The 21,809-nt window shown below is 47.9% G+C and overlaps 1 protein-coding gene across 1 annotated transcript in view; it reads left to right on the top strand.

Moving 5' to 3' along the window:
- Positions 1–21,809, top strand: part of CEP70 (centrosomal protein 70) — a 541,458-nt gene that overhangs the window by 459,347 nt on the left and 60,302 nt on the right. Inside the window, exon 18 of the mRNA XM_086957416.1 lies at positions 11,811–11,890. Within this exon, the coding sequence (XP_086813542.1) occupies positions 11,811–11,890 (80 nt within the window). The remainder of the gene's footprint in view (positions 1–11,810; positions 11,891–21,809) is intronic.

The raw sequence follows: 21,809 nt of genomic DNA, 5'->3' as shown, positions 1-21,809 counted from the left end.
GAGGTCTCCCACCTTATTAATGCCAATAAGATCCCACTTGTCGAACCCCCTAGTTTTCCACAAATATCCCAAACCTATCAGATCCGAACAGCGGGGTCGCCAAGGTCAAGCGATCTTTCCAGCCTACCGCACTAGTTGCATCCTGCCAGACCCAAACGGCTGCCCTCGTCGGACCCGACAAAGACCTCACCACTGATTTAGAATATAGCGCCCTATAATAGTTGCCCCCGGGAAGTAACCACCGATCCATGGCGAAAACAGGGTTTAACTCGAGCCATACATACCATGGTTGATGGCCCCTAACTGCGATGCCCAATAGTACCTTTTGATGTCGGGAAGAGCAATACCCCCGTCGTACCACGGGAGTGTCAATTTGGCAATCGCGATACGGGGCCTGCCATCCCACAACAGTTTCCTCTGTAAACCCTCAACTATCCGAAAGTAACTAGCAGGAACTATGTCAAGCGTGTTCTGAAGGGCATACAAAAACCGAGGAAGAGACATCAACTTAAAAGGGCCGCTCGCCCAAGCAAGGAAAGCGGAAGCTTCCGCCAGCTCGCAACATCTCGCTTCAACCGATTCAAGGGAGAGAGAAGGTTTTGCTCATATCGAACCCGGGGGTCCATCGAAACATAAATACCAAGATATTTAAACCCCTCTTGCGCTATCTGAATGGGACAGGTACGCGGCAAAACAGGAGTCTCACCACAGAGGACGTAAAGATAGGATTTAGCCCAGTTGATAATCAGGCCCAAGTTTTTACCAAAGGAAGTCAAAACGTCACACAAGACTATCAAAGACTTCCTAGGGGAAGTCAAGTAAAGCAGGATGTCATCTGCATATAGGGAGATGCGATCTTCGTACTCCAGAGACCAGTAAATACCCCTCATGGAGGGCCCCTAATGGATCCAGGCAGCGAGGGGCTCCAGAGCCAGTGCGAACAAAAGGGGGGAGAGCGGGCAACCCTGACGGGTACCCCGACCGAGACAAAACGGAGCCGAAACATGCCCATTAACCACAATCTGTGCGAGGGGGTCTGCACAAAGAAGCCGAACCCAACCGATAAAATCCGATCCAAAACCGAATTTAGCCAGCACCGCCCACAAATACGGCCATTCCACAGTATCGAACGCCATAGTGGCGTCCAAAGACGCTAAAATGGCCGGCTCTCGCAACGTCGCGGCCCTCGCGCGAACTCCGTGCAGACGCTGAAGGTTCAACGCTGTGTTTCTATGCGGGATAAAACCAGACTGATCCGGATGGATTAGAGCACTAATGGTTTTAATCAATCTATTAGCCAGTAGCTTGGCAAGAATTTTAGGTTTGGCATTTAACAGAGAAATCGGTCTGTACGAGGCACACCTATTCCTCGGTTTCCCTTCCTTGTGTATTACAACTATCGTCGCTACCCTCTGGTCGCGGGGGAGAAAACCACGGTCCCGGGAACCTAGGAACATGTCCCTTAAATATGGAGCAATCTTGTCAGGTCGGAGCTAGTACAATTCTATCGGCAGACCATTGAGACCCATCGCTTTACCGGAACGTAGGGAACGCATAGCCAACGCCACCTCATCGACAGTAATTGTACCATCCATAAGTTCCCTATCTTCCACAGAGAACACAGTAGGGCAATATCTCGTAACAATAAGCACGAGTCCTCCTCCGGCCTATCAGACACGGAAGAGTACACTGTATGAAAATGGTCCGCAAAACACACCACTATCTCTTTTGGGTCTGTCACAATAGCTCCACTCACTGTCACAATCTCCGGTACCACACGACTCGCTCTATCCTTTCTATCCAACCATGCTATCAACTTGCCTGCCTTGTCTCCAACATCAATAAAGGCGCCCCTGTTGTTCCCGACTAAGAGCTTTCGCAGCCTCCGTCACCAACATCTTATATTCCAGCTGCTTCAATTGCAGAACATGCAATCCAGAACGGGTCACCTCCCGTTCTAGCGCTAGTTCCAAATCAGCGATCTCAGTCTCTATCTTTACCACTTCTTCCTCTTTCTGCTTCTTGATTCAAGCAATCAATGATAGGGCTTGACCCCTAATAACAGCCTTAAACGCTTCCCATAAGGAGACCGCGGAGGAAACCGAACCTTCATTCTCCCGAAAATAGTGATCCAAAGCCTTTACAAGTTTACTGCAGGTCTTGGGATTGCGAAGATACCAAGGGTTAATCGGGGCTACCCGCCCCTCGGCACCCGATGTTAATTCCAACCGAAGCCACAGCGGGGAGTGATCGGAAATACCCCGGGCCATATGCCTGATCTCTTTATACAAAACCCCTGTGCAGCCGGCACCAACACATAATCAATCCTAGAGAGGCTACCATGGGCGCCCGAGTGAGAAGTATACTGCCGCTGATCAGAGTGAAGCAATCGCCAGCAGTCCACCAGGCCTAGAGTGTCCATGAAGTCAGGTAGCCATCCAAGTGCCCCCCGTAGATCGCTAGGGGGGTGTATATCGAGCAAACCGGAAACCACAGCGTTGAAATCCCCACCAAGTATCAGAGACCCCCTGGGGAAATCAAGCAAAACCCGTCACAAATCAGCAAAGGTAATGGATTGTAGGCCAGGAGGGACATAGACAGAGACCAGGGAAAGCGTGTGCGGCCCTCCCACCGTCCCGAAGTAGCCGCATAGGGTCCCCTATCATCAAGGACCGTGGAGTCTATCTCAAGTGGGAAAGCGTTCTTAATAAGAATTCCAACACCCCTGGATCCAGAGGAGAACCCTGAATGGGCAGCTAGACGATACCCCTTCCTGTTCATGGCATGACATGTATTCCATACCAAGTGGGTATCCTGCAGTAGAACAATATCAGGGGAGTGACGTTTCAGGAGCTGCAGTACCACCCCACGCTTAATCTTATCCCCCAGCCCGTTAACATTCCAACTCATCAACCTCAACCCCCTACCCCCCATCATGAAAGAGAAAGAGGATCCAGCCCCAAGCAGAGTCCAGCACATCAATAAGAAAGTCCAGCAATAGAGCGCCTTGCAAAAACAGCAACCAGAAAACAAACACCACCCCCCACCCCCACTAAAACAACCCATCACAACACCCCCCACCCTGCACCCCTGCATACGACTAGAGAGCCACCCCAACTCGCAGTGTGCCTGTCGCCCCCACATCTAAACTAAACTACAAGAAGTAAAGCTGAGGAGGAGAAAGACCCACCGATATTCCCGCAACCCCCATTCAAACCACAATCAGATGCACATCATTAATTGGATCCTTCACAGTAGCAATCCCACAAATGTCCCCAGAAACCGGACAAATGACACTCATTCCTGCATCCCAAGTCCTCCCTCTGCACCACCAGGCTGACTCTCTGGTTCCTGTCGGGCCGGCAGAGTGTCCAACCAGTCGGCTACCACCTCGGGCTTATCAAAGAAGTGAACCCGTTCGTTGTATTCGATCCTCAGCTTGGCCGGGAAAAGCATGGCATATTTGACTCCCATATCTCGTAGTCTTCTTTTTACTCCCAGAAAACTGAGCCTCTGTTTCTGGACCGCCTGCGTGAAGTCAGGGTAGAAGCTGATAGAAGAGTTCTCAAACTTCAAGGGTCCACCCGCCCGGGACAGCATCTCTGTCCCGAAAATTGAAAATCCGTGCTATCATAGGCCTCGGCGGGGCTCCCACCTTCGGTCTGCCACCCGGGATCCTATGGGCCCGTTCCACAGTAAAAAACTTGCTCAGTCCCTTGGGGGCTAGATGTTTGATGATAAGGTCCTCAACAAAAAGGTCAGCCGCTTGTTCCTCCGCCTGTTCCGGAACACCAATTATGCGGACATTGCTCCGCCGAGCCCTCCCTTAAAATTCCTCCAGGCGACGGATAGCAAAGTCATTGGAGGATTTCAGGTTACGGACCTCGGTCTGCAGATCGACGACATCAGCAGTTAAGCTCGACGTTTTTATATACAAAGATTTGACCTTTTCATTGGTTTTGTAAGGTCCGTACGGATCAAATTAACGTTGATCGCCACTGTATCCAACTTATGAGCAAGGGTCTACATTTGCTTTCCGAGGGAAGACTTGATACCATCGATGGCGGCCATCACATCCTGCAAAGTCAGTTCCGTTGCCGGAGTCTATGAACCCCCTCTTCCTCCAGCGATCGGCTAGGTCCACTGGGCGACCCCTTAACCTGAGCGTAGCGATCCATCACGTTGGTTTGGGTATAGCCACCTCGTCTAGTAGTTTTCAACCTCTGTTTGTCCCCCTCCGATTTATTCGCCATTTCGGGATAATCCCAGGTATTATCCAAATCATGAGCGGGGGGGGGGGGGGAAACAAGCAGGCCAACCAGAAAGCGGTAGACAGCACCCAACTGCAAGGGGTGTCGACCAGGATGCTAGAGCAGCATGGAGTCGAGAAAGCGAAAGTCCAAAATGGCTCTCAGGCAAAGCAACAAAAATGGGCAAAAAGACAATTTATGGTGCAGTCCAAGGCCAAAACTCCAAATATTGTTCGGCACGCCCGGGTACCGCTCAGGATACAATCTTTCGAAGCGATTGAGGCGTCCTAAGGCCCGGGATCCAATCCAGAAGACAAAAACGAAAGCGAAAGTGGAACCAGACTGCCTGCCTCAGCTGCCTTAGGCCGTTGTTGTTCAACTGCGCCCTGGGCACCATGCCAACTCGGGCGCCGGGGATCCAAGAGGTGAAGGCCGCAAACTTTCCAGCGACACAACTCTGGTCTCCGTGGTCCGACCGGGAAATAAATTTCAGTTTTCGCTTCTCCTGTGGTTCATCCACACGAAGACGTCAACAGCGAACAGGATCAGTGACAGGATATATTCGGGAGGTTACGTGGGTCTCGGGAGCCCTGTGCTCACGCGACCATCTTGGTTGCGCGCGAAGCTCTTCCTCCCAATGTGCTTAATCTTGAAACTACAGGTACAATATTACTTGTGGCAGGCTCTTTGTGCGGTTATAATGATCAAAACTTTATCAGTTGTAAACATTGTGTAAGAAATAACCAGTGCCCTAACATCAAAAACCCCTTCTAAAGGACACCAAACACAAAAGCATTGCAAGTGTTAAAAACTATTTCCCTCTGAGTTTTCTGGCCAAGAACAATTGTGACCTGTTTTTACATCCCAAAGAACCAAATATCTATAACTTGGAAGTCTGGTAACTCTTACTGTGAAGAAGCTCTCAAACTATAGGAAATTTGCTATCCGCTCGTTATAAATCAGAACATGAATATGTGAAATTTCTGATTTATTTGTTGCTCTATTTCTGTGATGACTTGTATTTATCGGACAAACTTTCAGTAGGACCCATCCCAAGCACCAGTCCATGAACCACCTTCCCATAAACTGCATCTAATGGACAGCTCCTGTAGATCTCTCATTCTGCTAAAATGGGAGTCTGGCACATTTCTCAGAAAAAATATACATGAGATGTAGGACCCAAGGCAATGCTGACCTGTGGCGATTACCAGGACGAAGGGGCTGCCTTCCAGCTATGCGAGGATAACGGGGAAGCGACAAACAACTACAACTCCCAGACTGCCTTGGGGGAGACTCGTTTGTACTAAGCCCCTCCTTTCCCAGAGAAGGGTGCTTGTCAATTGTTTGTGCAGTTCGAGTCAGAGGAGAGGCGGAAGGTGTTCCCCGCCGGATTCCAGCGAGAAGAATTTGCAGCGTCTAGAGGAGAGTATTGTTTTACAGCGCCTGGGGAAAAAACGGAGAACTCCAATCGGACCTGTGTATGAAGGAAGAAGGAGCACGGGCTCGCCTCCTTCCTTGTTAGAGATTTGAATTCTTGGACTTCTGAAGGCGAAGCGCCTGTCAGAGTAGCCACGGAGATTCGCTTAGCGCATCCAGCGCTAAGGAACACGTGAGTAATACAGTTTGTATTATTGTGCGCGTGAAGTCAAAAAAACGCGTGCAGTGTACCGGCTGGTAGAATTGTGGAGGACTAAGGATCTAGCGCGGCCGCGCAAGTAGAGTCCTGATTAGAGTCCGAGTGTTTGCTTAGCAGTTATCGATCCACATTGGAGTCCTGTGACATTTTGAACTGCCTTGTGGGACGTGTAGTCCTAGTTGTGCTGATAACAACGAGAGGAGAGAAGCTTCAGCAGTAATATATGCTCAGCCTTATGTTTAGTTTACTTTAGTTTATTTGTGGAGGAGTCACACTACTAGGACCTTGGGAATATATCCTCTTTGTTAAAGGACACGAGGAAGAGAAGGGAGAGAAAGGTGTTCCCTTTTCTTAAAGCCCTGCAGACAGAAAGTGTGGTGAGTGAAGTCATCATCCCCCTTATTGGCATAGGGAAGTATTATATGGACGTGAGAGGTAATCATGTGTTTTGTTCACTTTTAGATACCTGGAAAGGTGTTACCGAGCTGTCCCTTAAACCCAGTCCATTTCATAGAGGGAGGAATGAAGATAGAAAGACCGCATTCCCGCTCTCCTCCAAGGCTTCTTCTCTCCTTTTTTCCCTTCTATGCACGAAGCCGGACAGAGGTATATAGTTTCCCTGTTGGGGGGCGTGTATCGAGGGGAATAGAGGATCTAGCATCTGACCTCGTCTCCGCTGGGACAAGACAGAAGGTTAGTGGCGTTTATGTTCCTTGTGCTACTGCCGATCTTGACATGACCAAGCCAGAGTCCTCAAAAACAGGTGGGCATGTGTCCTAGTCTGCAGCAAAACCATGTCATTCTAATGCCCTCATTTAGAATCCCATCCATCTGCAAATCTTTGCAGAGCAGCCTCCATCTGAAAAACATTATCAACTGTTTCATAGACAGGCTACTTTTCCACAGATCCCCTCTTAGACATTTAAAAAAATAATAATATCACTATTGTTTTTTGGGTATTACAAGGAATAGTCAACATGTGATCGCTTGCTAATGACACTACAAGCATCGTGTCCATGCTGTAGGTACATAAACAAACTTGAAAAAGGAATATAAGAGAACAGGCCAATAATGCTGGATTTATTATCTGTATAATGCATATAATAATAATAATAATAAAAAGGAATTTATTAAGCTCACAGCTACCCCCAACGGAGTGTCCCGGCGCTGGAGCAGACCGAGACCAGAGCGAGTGAGGTGCAAGACTAGTCAATTCGACTAAATAGCCAGGTTTTAAGAGACTTGCGGAACATGAGATCTGACTGAATCAGACGTAAGTGAAGAGGTAATTTATTCCAGAATTGAGTGACGCCCACCTCAAAGGATTTACCTCCCATTCTGGCTTTTAAGAACCGAGGGGGTGACAAAAAGATGTTTGTTATTAGACCGCAAGAGTCTGGCATGATGATAGGGACGGAGTCTCCTCCTTAGGTAGAGCGGCCCTTTTCCTTTATTTGCCCGAAAGGTTAGGCTAGATAGATAGATACATTTACTTTTATTTGATTTAGTTTAAATCATAAAAGGGTTGCACAACCATCAATATACACAATGTGCAAGGACGATTATATCAATGCATTAATTAACATAAATCTAATCAAATTTACTAAAATGATTATATCAATGCATTAATTAACTTGAGTACCATTAAAATTTGCAGTAAAACATAATCATCAATCTCATCAAATATACTAAAATGATTATATCAATGCATTAATTAACATGAGTTTCATTAAAATTTACAATAAAACAAGTTTAAAGGCTTGAAGTGGTATGTTGATCTAAAAGAAGACTAGTACCGTAGATCGAATCGAGTGCAACCAGGATAAAGTGCTTGGTGCTGTAAACTAATAGTCTACAATAAAAAAAAGGCTCAATTCTACTTTGAACTACTGCCGTTGTTGATTTCCTAATATTTAGCAGGGTGGATTATATGGGGTTGTAATAAATGGACCTCAAATTCTTAGTCACACTTTATCTCCTTGTATCCCCAGTTAGTTCTAACTGGCAGTCCCTCTTCCAGTTCTTTTGCTGCGATAGTCAAAAACGTTATTGCCTTGCAAGCCAGTTTTACTGTTGAGCCTTCTAGGCATTTGATTACAGCAGTTCTGCAGGTCCTTATTTGTTCTTTGTTCAATAGTGGCCGTAGAAGGGTTTTCTGAATGTGTAATAACGCCGGACAGATACATAGTAAGTGAAGTATTGATTCTTCTCCTTGGCCACAAAGGTGGCAATCCATTTTGGTGCAAGCCCGTTTCCATTTTGGAGTGAGGTCCTTTGATGAATACACACCCAATCTCAATAAGATCAATTTCCGCTTTTTTTGATTTGCGAAATGCTCTGTCAGGTATGATTGAGGTATTAACTTTTTGTATGTTGGCATTACCATCCAGGCATTGGTTTTTAAAATCAGGGAGGCTTTGTCTATTACTTGAGATTGTAGTTTGATGGTTTTGTTGACTACTTGTTTAAATTCAGGGTAGGACAATATTGTGTTCCAAGCGTCCTCTAGTTTTAGAGCTGCGATGGATTGTTTTAGGGAGAAGCAGACTCCATTAGCGATCTGGATTGCTTTCCAACCTCCAGCCAGCAATTATGTGTTAAAGAATCTTCCTCTGCCGCCCTCATTCTCCAATAATATTTGATAAGTCCCCCGGTCTTGTTGGAATCTGATTTTTTAACCCGAATTCCAGTCTGATCAAGGCTTGTGGAATATGGCGAGGAATTCTTGTGGAATATGGCGAGGAATTAGTTAAGGTCAAAGCCTTAAATTCTATTCGCTTATCAATAGGCAGCCAGTGAAGTTGTCTTAAGTAGTGAGAAATGTGGTGACGAAGGAGGACACCACAGATCAGGCGCGCCGCAGCATTTTGTACAGTCTGGAGTCTGCGGAGCAAGGCTAGTGAAAGGCCCAGATATAATCCATTTGCATAATCCAGATGGGAGGTTATCAGCGCATGGACCACAGTTTTATGGGTTGCATTGAACAAATAATTAATGAATTTTCTGATAATTTTGATTTTGCCTAAGCAAGCGGCCAAAACTGTTTGGACCTGCGTAGACCGGGACAAATGTTTGTCCCATCTAACGCCCAGATTCTTAATCGAGTCCTTAGGAAGAGGTGCAGTGCCTAACTCCTCTGGCCTCCCCAGGTGCTAAGAAAGAGGAGACAGTTGGTTAAAAAATAAGATTTCAGTCTTATCCACATTGAGTTTTAAGAGGTTACGGACTATCCAGGCCGCCGTATTCTTAAGGCTCTCTTTTAGTGGCTCAAAAGTAGAGGCAGACACGTCCCGAAAGGTGAACAATAACTGAGTATCATCTGCATAAGATAATATTTTGATCCTAGTTTTAGAGATCAGTTCTGCCAGCAGAGTTAAGTAAACATTGAAAAGAAGCGGGCTTAGGGCCGATCCCTGAGGCACACCCCACTTAAGGGGTTTGACAGAGGAGATGAAAGGGTGAGTCCGGACCTGTTGTTTGCAGTCAGATAAAAAAGATGATAACCAGTTCAGCACTGTTCCCTGGATGCCTATATCCCTGAGTTCGTTCAAGAGGAAGGGGTGGGAGACAGTGTCAAATGCTGCAGATAAATCTAGCAGCAAAAACACCGCCTTAGAACCTCCATCGACCGCCCAGCGTATTGAGTCCGCTATTTCAATCAATGCTGATTCCGTGCTATAGCCTGGGCGAAAGCCAGATTGAGAGTCATGAAGAAGATTATTGGTATCAATAAAGCCTGCCAATTGCTGATACACTAGTTTCTCTAAGACCTATGCAGGGGCAGGTAGTAGAGAAATAGGTCCATAGTTGCTGGTAATTTCTGGATCCGCATTCACTTTTTTTAAGATGGGCAAGAGATAGGCATATTTCCATACTGCAGGATATATAACCTGTCGAAGTGATGAATTCCAAATAGAGTTTAAGTGAGGATTGAGGAGTTCTGCGAAGGCGCTATATTGATTAGCTGGCCAAGGGTCACTTGGAGAACCCGATTCGCACTTCTGCAGTTCAAGGAGAGAGGCTTCAGCAGATACCTCAGCAAAATCAGAGAACACAATACTTGGGGTCTGCTCCAGGTGATCATCCGTAAGGTAAGGAATCTGCAGCTAGACGGATTGTCTACCGGATAATGCGTTACCTAAGGTAAGTAACTTGTTCATTTAGTTCATTAATGTATTCTGTGTGCTTGCCTGAGGGGGGGGGGGGTTGAATGAGTGAATGCAAGAAAGAAGAAATGATTGAAAGCAAGAATGGGTGAGTGATTTAGTTCACAGGTGGATGCATGGGTAAGTGAGTCATAGATATCTGGTTGCATGAGGGGAAGAGTCCATGGACTGTTGAACGGGTGACTGAGTTTATGCACCCAGTCATCCATTCATGTAATGTCTCATCCATCCACTGAATCGATCTCCCAAACTCACCCAAACTTGGCAATCAGTGGAGAATTACTCCAGTTTGTTTGAAAAAGCCAGACCCTATATCTTTTCCACTGTTTATAATGAATGTAAATTTGTTCCATCAAAAAGGTCTAGTTCTGTGACATGAAGATTGTGAATTTGTCGGTTTGTCATACTCGATAAATAGCCTTGCATTAAGTAATATTCGCTGGGTAAATAGGGGGATAACAATCTTTTGCAGTAATACTTTGGGTGTAGGTAGCTGGGTGAGTCCTGGAGCATATTTGTTTTCAGTTCTGGTCCTCATGATGACAAAGTTGGTCTTCTCAGTGAGATGGCTGTTAGCCCATATAGGCCAATAATGTGGCTTTGGTTAAGACATAGAAAGACAATGGAAATCAATATTGATAGCTGCACTGTTCCCAATACAAAGCAGTAAGCTGAACATACCACTAGAATGCATGTCTTGGCTGAATTTGGACAAAAATTCAAATTAAAAAGAAACAAAAAATGTAATGCTCATTCTCAAATAATTGGGCAATTGCAATCCAAAACCATCTTTATATCGATCATATCAATTTAATTTAAAATGACTCCACTGTAATTTGCTATACATCCCTGGGGAACTAGAGGACTCTAACATGGCCCATCCATGCAGTTCAACCTAATCATCTCTTGGCTACCAAATGGGTCAACTTAAACCCTATTTACCCAGGTGGACATTTTCCCGCTAACATAAGAGCCTTTAGTGGACACCCTTCTACTGTAATCAGCACAGAAAGCGAATAAAGAAATCACAAATTGGGGATCTGCAGAGCCAATTCAGGGCCACCCATGTACTACGATTAATCTGTGCACCTGTTGCCTTGTGTACTACAATTAATCTGTGCACCTGTTGCCTTGATTCCCCAGACTTCTAAGCGCTGCGCTCTAGAACAAAAGCACCTCTCTGGCCATTGTCACCTCGCCAAAACGCTTCCCACATTTGCACACTTTTCTTGAACAGCACCGCTTCAACCATGGAGCCCCGTAAGGGCATGCTTGTTACCCACTTGGGAAGAAGCTTCAGCACCCCACAAAGGGGTATGAAGCACTGTATACATTTTGTATGTTAAACAATATGTTTTGTTCTGTATGTGAATCTGTAGGCTGGGGCACCGAGCCAAGTCAGCGAATCTAAGAAGCCTATTATTTGAAGCACTGCTTGAACTGTGGGAAAAGATTTGATTCAGCAAATACTGACGATTTGAAACAGCATTATGATTCCTTACAACATACATCAATGTGGGGAGGTTGTTTCCTCTCTTTATTGTGAAATACACTCAACACAATAACGAGCAGTTAAATATTGAGTACAATTGAGTACAATTTCTGCATTTGCTATTTTATTTTGAGTTATGGTGTATCTAGCGTCAACTTATAATAATTTTAAGTAAATGACCTGCTTGTGTTGCATTTATTTCATACTTTCCTTGAGATTGTTGCAAAAAACATTTGGTAAAACTTGTTATGTGCTCTTTTTCTCAGCATAATCAGCAAGCTGGAAGAACATGATGAATTCTTTCCAGCATTTGAAGCACTAATGCGTGACCTACTCCAACTTTTAGGTATGGCAAATAAAACGTACACATTTGTATTAGTGTTGTCCTGTTCTCCTACATGCACATTGTTCTTTTGCATCTATTTTTGATGATACCGATGGCTTGATTTAACAAACTAGAGCACTAATTTGTAATTAAGTTTTATCATTCTTTCTGAAAAGGTGAGAAATCCAAAAGTAACAATCTTTCAACAACATGCGCACAAAGATCATAATAAATAGATAGTAATTAACAAACTGTCATCATAAATCTAATAGACACATCCACCATCCTCTCCAGGTGACAGACTGGATCCGAAAAGTTTCTCAGCAGTACCTCCGTGCATTGGTAGAGGGTGTCGAGCGACTTTGCAGCGACGTTGTCTCTGGATGTGACATCAGCGGAGTCTATACAAGCCCTCCCCGATGCGCTGAAGTCAGTTCCTTCTTTTCCATGCTAACAAGCAGATCTGCATTGTAGTTCCTCTGGCCATTTTTGGCCTACCTGACGTTTTTTCATCGACAGAGCAGTGTGCCTTTCTTTAATGTCCTCTGGGTTTAAGCCTTGTTAGTCCTATGGTCGACAAATATCCGCCATGGATCCTCACTAGATTTGCATGTGGTGTTTGGGTGAGCACCACGACTACGAGTGCGACTCTTGCCAACAGGTCCGACCGAAAACGCGCAGGGAATGCCCCATGAAGCTTGTAGCGGCACGAATGTCACAGTCTTCGAACTCTTCCGCCATGGATCCTCACTAGATTTGCATGTGGTGTTTGGGTGAGCACCACGACTACGAGTGCGACTCTTGCCAACAGGTCCGACCGAAAACGCGCAGCGAATGCCCCATGAAGCTTGTAGCGGCACGAATGTCACAGTCTTCGAACTCTTCTCATCATCCTCGGTCCCCTAAGTGTTCTGGTGTCAGTCACCTTTGGTATCTGGAGGTAAGTCTCGGTGCCAGCAGTCAAAGTTGAATTGTCTCCTGCCTTCGTCGTCTACCGCTGATCCCCACTCTTCCGTTGAAGTGCCGAGGCATGAGTCTGCCTCGCGTCTCCACACCTATCCTGGGGCCAAGGTGTCTTTGACCCAGATGAGATAATATTCTCAATCCCTTCTTTCTCTCTGGCTCATCAGCTACCTCTGGCGCGCCCTTTAGCCACACAACAGTGCATGATTTTGTGCCTCTGAATTTGTTGGTGGGTTCACCCTCTGCTACAGGTCAGCCTCTTGTGTCTGACACCTCTGCTGCACCGGTACCGGTGCACAGCCCATCACAGCTCCCGCTTCGGGTCTACCGACTCCAATGTCAGCATTCGGCTCTTGTATGCCGGTTACGATGGTGGTGCAGTCGACGCTTATCGATGCTCCTTCCGTGGAGTCACCTTCTCAGCGGCGACCCGTTTTGGTTATAGCGCCTGATGCGGCGCCGATGGAGCCAACTGTCTTAGACTCCCTTCCTCTATTTTTTCCTTCTGAGGACCATGGTTGTGGAAGCCCCTCCTCCAAATACAGACCCAGTACAGCCCACTATACAGTCTGGCTGGTTTCTTCACTTGGGTGTCACCAGTGGCTTAGAATCTTCTCCAGCCTCCTGTCTTCTCCTGGTTTGGCTCCAGAGTCGAGTTCCGATTGCCCTGTATTTACACCTTCCTTTGGTGGAATTGTCAATGGACTCCTTAATTGGTGTTCCACACCCTGCCCAGTCTTATGTTGAGCCTGTACTTCCTTATAATGACTGTCTTTTCGATATCCTGTTGGATGCTTGGACTAAACCCAAAGCAGGGCTCCCTGTGGACCGCTCAATTTCTCACAGGCATCACCCCGCCCCGGAGGATTCCTCCTGTCTACTTAGACATCCCTATACTAAAAGCTTTGTGGTTCAGGCTGCTTTAGACATGCAGAATATTGATTTTCTTCCCCCTGTCCCTCCATAAAGGGAGGCCAGGAAATCTGACGCTTGTGATGGGCATATTTTCTCTTCTTCTAATGCTGCTTTGTGCTCTCTGAACACCTCTTGAGTACTCACCAGCTTCTTCCATGCCTTGTGGGAATCTGTGAAGCGCCTCTTGCTTTCCCTTCCAGAGGAAGCCCGAAATGCTCTTGTTTCCCTGGTACAAGATGGGCAACAATCTGCCACACTTAGCATCTGCTGTGGTATGGATATTACCCATTCTGTTGGTCAAGCTATGGGCTTTTTCCATTGCTCTACGTCGGCACGCCTGGTTGCATACTTCCAGGTTTTCGGAGGCTGTGCAAACTGCTTTGATTGACATGCCTATTGATGGCACCTCTCTCTTTGGTGCACATGCTGACTCTGCTTGTTGCCGGATCAGGGATAGTCTTTAAACTGTTGTTGTACTAAGGTCATTGGGGACACTTGTTTCCCCGTGTTTTGACTCTTTTCCGCCTCTATAGGGTGTAGTTCTTCTCTCCCCTCTAGGGATATACCCAGTGTGGTGTTTCTGCTTTCTGCAGGTATTTTTTGTCTGGGTTATGCTTTCGATGACAGATTTAGTTTCCAGCCATCTGGGCCTTATCTTACTTTGTGGTCTAGGAGTCTGTACATTGGCTTCTTTTTGCCGCTTGAATTGTCCTACCCAAGTACTTTGTGGCAGGTATTCTGTTTATGTTGTGCAGTTGCAGTATAGCCTTGTTCCCTGTTTTCAGGGACCTTATTTTCTATGCCTTGGAGGCACTTTTGTGAGCTACTTATGTACCTAATACCCCTTGTAGGGACTTCACCTTCCTCTATTCTCTGCCCTTATGTCCATATCCGCAATGCTGGTGACACAGCCAGGTAACCTCTTGGCCTGATTTGCTTACATTTCCATCTACGACCATTTTTGGTGTGGCCCTTCTTTTTGCTTTGTTTTATTCTGTGGAATTCATGGATTTCTCATATTATGTTCGTATTGGTTCAAACCTGGACTCCACAACTCCAGTCTTGTCATGCTCCAGTGACTGTTCGTATCCAGCAGTCTAGTATTCTTGTGCCTATTTTATACATATCTGATCTCGTAATTGTAGGTAAACTGTTGTGTATGCTGTTCCTTTCGGTCCTCTTCACCTGGGACACTGGTCCCCTTGCTTTTTTTAATATTCTTTACTGGTATCCTTGTTTCACAAGTGGTTGGGTTTCCTCCTCTCTCCACTCCCACTTTTGTGGTGTCCCCCCACCTTTTTTTTCTGTGGGAGAGGTTCTATTCCCCCCTTCCTATTGGGGGTATTTCATTACTTTTTCCTAGGGCCTATCCTATCTTTCCTCAAGTTTCCATGAAGATTCGATCAGACTTCTTACCGGTTTCTCCTGCTTCAATAAGTTGGACAATGTGTGTTTGTCAAAGTCAATTATACGTTGCCCTTCGTTTCCGCCAGCCCTTTTCATTCACCCTGGCAGTCATCGTCTTCTTCATGGTGGACTACCACATGCTGTTTGTTTCCCTTCACCTGATACCGCCTGCTGGCACGATTCCTCAATCAGTGGTGTTGGTTCTTGGACTGTTGCCCTTGGTTTCCTGTGGTGGGTAGTACCTTTCACTTCTTACTCTTGTGTGGCATTGTTACTGTTTTCCTGCCTTTTCTTTCTGTCCCCACCTGAGTTACTGTCATAACTTTTTTTTTACAAGGGCAGGACATATTATCTCTGTCCCTCTTTGGTTACCTCTGTTCTTAGAGCATCCTTCGTTTCTCCACTTCCTGTCCTCCTGCTCACTAACGGAGGACGTAGGTTACCTTCGGAGGAGTGGATATACTTTTACTGTACCCTATATGAGTTGTGGCTCTACCCGGAATTTTGATGTTTATATGCAGACTTATCGATATACACATTTATATTTGGATATCTCTGCATGCATATGCATATCTCTTAAATGGATCTCTTGTAGATGTTTTTACTTCAGGGATATCTTTGTGTGTTTTTATGCATATGGTTATTTGGTCTTCTATACAGTGAATGTCGGTGCGTTTTACCTACACCTTCTTGGTGTCCTGGTTCCGCCTTCTTGATTGCACTTGTCTGTTTCCTTCCAGCTCTTCAGTGAGCATCTCTGCTACATTTCATCAGAGGATGCCTTATATATCTATCAAGTTTCTCAGTGTAAGAGCGGTTTCTTCACCATTCTTGTTTTTGTAGAGCTGCTCTTCAGCATATTGTTCTCTCGTTTCTTTTCTCCATCCTTCTTTCATTGCAGGCCCCTTTTGTCTAAATCTGTTTCTGTTAGAACTGGGGGTCTCTAGTTGGCAGAGGCAGGTACCACTGTCCAAGACCATTGCTTCTAGTCAGGGTAAGAAGGAAACACCCTTTAGATAACTATTGCTCACCCCCTTGGTAGCTTGGCACTAGCAGACAGGCTCATCAAAGGCAATGTGCTAATTATTGCACTAGTACATGCTCTACCTTTCACATACACTGCACCCTTCCCAAGGGGGTACCTTGGGCCTTCCATAGGGGTGTCCAATGTGTACAGAAAGGGAAGGGTTAGGCCTGGTCAGTGGGGACACTGACCAGGAGGACATGGTAGTTCCCAGACTGCACACAGGCACTGCTGTGGCAGGCCTGAGACACCATTTTAGGGCTACTCATGTGGGTGGCACAATCAGTGCTGCAGGCCCACTAGTAGCATTTGAATCACCAGCCCTGGCACACTCAGTGTACTTTACTAGGGACTTCTTGGTGATACAAATATGCCAATCATGGATAACCAATTACAATAACAATTTACACAGGGAGCACTTGCACTTTGACATTGATCAGCAGTGGCAAAGTGGCCAAAGCATCTAAACCAGCTAAAACGAAATCCATCACAGCATCAAAAATACAGGGGGTAGAGGCAAAAAGACAGGGGAAAGCACGCCAAAGATGCCAAGTCTAATAGTGTGTCAGTATTGGTTCCTTGTTGATCGGTGGCGCTCTTTATTCCTTGTATGTGATTCTGCAGGACCACACTACTCCAGTTGGTGGGAGAATTCGTCATCATCTTCCTCTCTGGAGATCCATAACATCGGACAAGTGGGTCTTGCAGATAGTCCAGGAGGGTGGTGGCTCTCTTTATTCCTTGTATTTGTTCACTGCAGCTGAGGTTGCTGTGTATGCTCCTTCCATTGGCTTTGAACCTGGACCCTATGGACTATTGTCCTTGGTCCCTTTGTATCCACCAATTCGCAGATTCCTTACCTTTGAATTTCCCAGGCATCAGGCTGGATCCAGGAACTTTTGCTGCGCAATACCTCTTGCCTGCGATGTCTGGTGGCTCCATTCGGCTCTGTGTGACATTGTTGGCTTCATTAGCATCGGTTATGACATAGTGATGCCTACATAGGCCCACCCAGGCATGCGGACGTCAGTTCTTTTCTTTCTGCGCCAGTTAAGCGCCGATCTAGGAAGAGCTAGCCCTGAGACGCATTTTGGAAAGCTTTTTCTTGACTTCACCGACTTCATCGATCCCCAGCGCTTATGTCGGTGGTGTCTCCAGCTCGACCACGATACAAAGTCATGTTCTGACTGTCGGGCGATGGCTCTGAAGACCATGAGGGAGCGGGCGAATAAGTTACTCACGACCCAGCAGTCGACACCGTCAAGTGAAACTCCGAGGTGGTCACGGTCCCAATCGAAGAAGAGGTCCTGAAAGAAATCATGGAGCCCTAAGTCCTCTTCCTCCCACAAGAAGAAGTCATCCAACCGGACTTCGGCTTCACCTCAACTGGCGTCCGTCGTCTAGAGAGGTAAGGAGCACTGACGCTCTAGGCACGGTTCCCCGGAGCCAGAGTCGACTTTGCATCTCCGCCCCCGTTTCTGGGAGCCGCTCAAATAAAAGAATTTTACGAGGCCGTGCGCCACGTATTTGAGCAAAACGACCCCGTTGGTGAGCCTTCTTGCCCCGCGGAGTCGGAAGGGGCCCCATTGGGTTCGATATCGTCTGTTCCGGCCACAGTGCCAGTGGGGCCCCAGAGATCTGATCTTTGATCTGGTTCGACGCCGGTCTTGTCAACAGACCTTCGGCGTCGAATACGAAGTCGGTGCCTGCAAAGTCACCGATGCCCGTCGGTGGGGCAATCCCCGTCCTCATCCCCGACGACACGGTGCCAGAACAGTGTCAATCGACACCGATTCGGACGTCGACAGAACCAAGAGGTTCTATGTTGTCGCCTGAGAGCTTTGAGGATGTCATAGGCTCCGAAGAGAAGTCTGGGGACCCTCTTGAAAACCAGGAAGTCTCTGAGGAGAATTTGGACTGGTATGGGGAACGTGGGGTGGCTAGTGGACTGGATATTTCTCCAGATACTGGCATGCTCTCTCCGCCAACAGTGGCTATGGAAGAGGGTGGGGGGGCATCCTATGCCATGGTGGTTAAGAGGGCAGCTGAGGTCCTTGGACTGGAGCTGCCCTCTGTGCAGGTCAGTACTAATCTCCTGACTGAGGTGCTTCAACCTGGCGCTTCCACTTCTGAACCCCTGTTGCCCTTTAATGAGGCACTTACAGATGTTGTTCTATGGACATGATCCAAACCTAGCACAGGGGCTTCCGTGAATATGACAATTGCACACCGCCATTGCTCAGCTCTGGGCAACCCAAAGTTCGCAGCCAACACCCCACCCCAGAGAGTTCAGAGGCGCAGGCCTCTAAATCCCAAGGCGCAGTCCCTTCCGCCCCTCCGGATAGGGAGTCCAAGAGGTTGGATTGATTCGGTAAGAAGAAGTTTTCTTCCTCCAGCCTTGAAATGCGGTCGGTGAATACTGCCTGCTTATTGGGCCGTTTCTCCCATTCCCTTTGGAAGACGGTTTCACAAGTGCTGCCACAAGTCCCGGAGGAGACCCGTGCTGTGTTTTTCCCAAGCTGTCAACGATGGGAGCGATGCAGCGAAATTCACCATATGGTGTGGCCTAGATACGACCGATTCGCTAGACAGCTCAATGTCAACGACAGTGACCTTGAGGCGTCACTTCTAGCTTTGTACAACTGGCTTCTCGGGGATGCCCAAGTCAATTTGATGGACATGCCCTTTGATGGATCCTGCCTTTTTGGGGAAAAGGCAGACTCTGCCCTGGCCAGGTTCAAGGACTCTCGGCTACGGCCAGATCCCTGGGCCTCTCCTTCCCTCCTCGTGGCCAGTTTTAACTTTCGCCCCTTTTGTGGCAACGGAATGGGTTTTCAGCTGTCAGCCATATCTCAGCCACCATCCTACACAGACTGCTCAAGCCGTGCGAGGACGAGGACGCTGTTCATTCTGATCCTAGAATGGAGGCCAGAAGTAGTCGACCATACTTCCCCCAGCAGCCGCGGCCTCCAAGCATTCCTAGGGTGATTCTGCAGGACCACACTACTCCAGTTGGTGGGAGAATTCGTCATCATCTCCCCCTCTGGAGATCCATAACATCGGACAAGTGGGTCTTGCAGATAGTCCAGGAGGGCTGTTCACTACCTTTTCTTTCTTGTCCTACTTCTATTGTGCCAAATCAGGAACGGCTGATGGAGGATCATTTAAAATTGGAGGAAGTTACGGCTCTCTTGGCCAAGGGGGCTATAGAAAGGGTCCCAGTTTCTGAAGAAGGCAGTGGCTGTTATTGCCACTACTTTCTGATTCCGAAGAAGAACAAGGGACTACAGCCCATTTTAGATCTTCGGATTGTCAATCTCTTCCTAAAGAAGGAGAAATTCAAAATGCTCACTCTGGCTCGGGTCTTGTCTGCCCTAGTCCAAGAAGACTTGATGGTAGCGTTGGACCTGCAGGACACGTATTTTCATAGTCCCATCCTGCCGGGACACAGGCGTTACCTGCGGATCAAGGTAGGCCGCTTTTTAGTTTACCATGCTCCGCTTCGGCCTTACCAGTGCCCTTCGAGTGTTCACCAAGGTGATGGCAGTGGTCGCAGCTCATCTGCGCAGGTTATGGGTATCAGTCTTCCCCTACCCCGACAACTGGCTGCTGAAGGCGTCCTTGCTCCAGGCTGTTGTCACCCACCTTCAGGCTATGGTGAACCTTCTGCACTCGCTGGGGTTCTCTATCAACGTGCCAAAATCACACCTGATTCCTTCTCAGATGCTACCTTTCATAGGAGCAGTTCTGGAGACAATGCAGTTTTGGGTTTAGCCTCCTGAGCAGCGATGCCAGGATATTCAGGTTATGATTCCGATGTTTCAGCCTCTATCCTGGATTTTGGTGAGACTGACTCTGAAGCTGTTGGGCCTCATGGCCTCCTGCATCCGGTTGGTAAGACACCCCAGGTGGCGTAAGCGGGCTCTGCAGTGGGACATGAAGTTCCAAAGGGCACTTCATCTGGGAAAATTCACCGACGTGTTTCAGACCAGAAACTGTAAAAGATCTGCAGTGGTGGTTAACGAACCGCATTTGGGTCAACGGCAGACCACTTTCCTTTCCCAAACCAGATCTCACAGCTGTGACAAATGCGTCACTCCACCTGGTAGAGGTGGAGATCAGGGGACACTGGTCTCGGGGGCGTGGCTAGGTGCCGATCTGAGGGGAAGCGGACTCCGGAGCTCCGTCCTTGGCTTTCCCCCAACAACCGTGATCCTGGTTGTACATTGAGGCCCCATACCACTCTACCGGTGCCAGAACGGCTGGAGGTCACGCTGGGCTGCAAACTGTGACTTTTGGCGGCACCGTAGTGGTGGAATAACCGTGTATCCCCCGATTGCGCGCTGAACGCGCTCACCCAAGATGGCGGCCACGCCCGGAGCGGCAGTCTCTAAAATTGTGAGAGGTGGGTTACCTGAGCTGGCTGCTTCCTGAGCGCAAACTGCAGGGAGTGCAGAGAGCGGTGCTACGGAGGAGGGCACCGGGTGCGGCGGCCCGATGAAGAGTTGAACAGGTGCGGACTCCCGATCCTGGCGGCGCTGCCTTCCCAACACAAGATTGCGCTAGGGGCTGCGGAGACGAGCCCTGACGGCAGCGAAGGGGCTGCAGGCCGGAGCAGTGAGGGGAAGAAGCGCTAGGAAGCAGAGAGGTCACCGTATGACACACATTGGGGGCGCTTGAGAATAAGACTCACACACCGACCTGCAGAGCTGATAGGTGGGGTGTCCGCACTGCGACCGCTTTGCCGCACCTAACGCTTTGGAAGGACTATACGGCAACTCTGGGGGGTGAGAAGAGGTCGTCGGCTCTTTGAACAGTATCCAGGCAGCCTGTGCGGGCGGGTGCCCGATGAGACATGCCAGGGGTTGACTAGGAGGGCCACCACAGCTAAGACAAACGAAGGCACCACAGTGATATACTGGGGCACCTGCGACAGCCTAGCTGGCACACATCACCATACCTCCAGGCTCCATCCCTGAGATAAAGCACTTGAGGGGAAGCTGTGGTACTGTCCCAAGTAGACCACAGATCTAGAGTGCGCAGTGTTACAGAGACCACTACGCTGAATAAGAAGAGCTCCTGAGACACATCCTGGATGTATATTGGGAATGCTGGGGAGGCTGCAGACACAGTGATTCTGAGCTTTTTTTGGGGACCCACATAGGTCAGTGGAACTCAGGAGGGCCAAGTACACTGGAGGGAGCCCGTAGGGTGAGAAGTGCTTATGACTGCCACTGGACCCTAGGCCCTCTCCTGTTCCGGCACCGATTCCGTTGGCAGTGCTCTGCACTCATTGGAGGGGGCACTCAGAAGCAGACTACTGGGCACATACAGGACTCTAACAATAGGGAGAGTGTCCAGAAAGAAGGGCTATGCTGCCCTCAACGTGGAGGATGCAGGGCATCAAACTGATGACGAGACAACAGAGAAGAGGAAGGATGCCGCCCCTGAGGGACCCACCCTAGCGGACATTATTAAGGCCATCACCTCCTCAAGGGAAGCCCTGGAGACAAAGATAGATTCAATAGGGGCAGAGCTCAACCTGCTGAAATACGACCACTTCAAGCTTAAAGAGAGAGTGAAACTCAACGAAAAAACCCTCGAGGCGGTCCCAAAAGCAGTTTCCACTAT

This window comes from Lissotriton vulgaris, chromosome 2_1, assembly GCF_964263255.1.
Source record: "Lissotriton vulgaris chromosome 2_1, aLisVul1.2, whole genome shotgun sequence".
Lineage (NCBI taxonomy): Eukaryota > Metazoa > Chordata > Amphibia > Caudata > Salamandridae > Lissotriton > Lissotriton vulgaris.
Note: the sequence above shows the minus strand (reverse complement) of the source record. Positions and strands in the feature narration are given on the sequence as shown.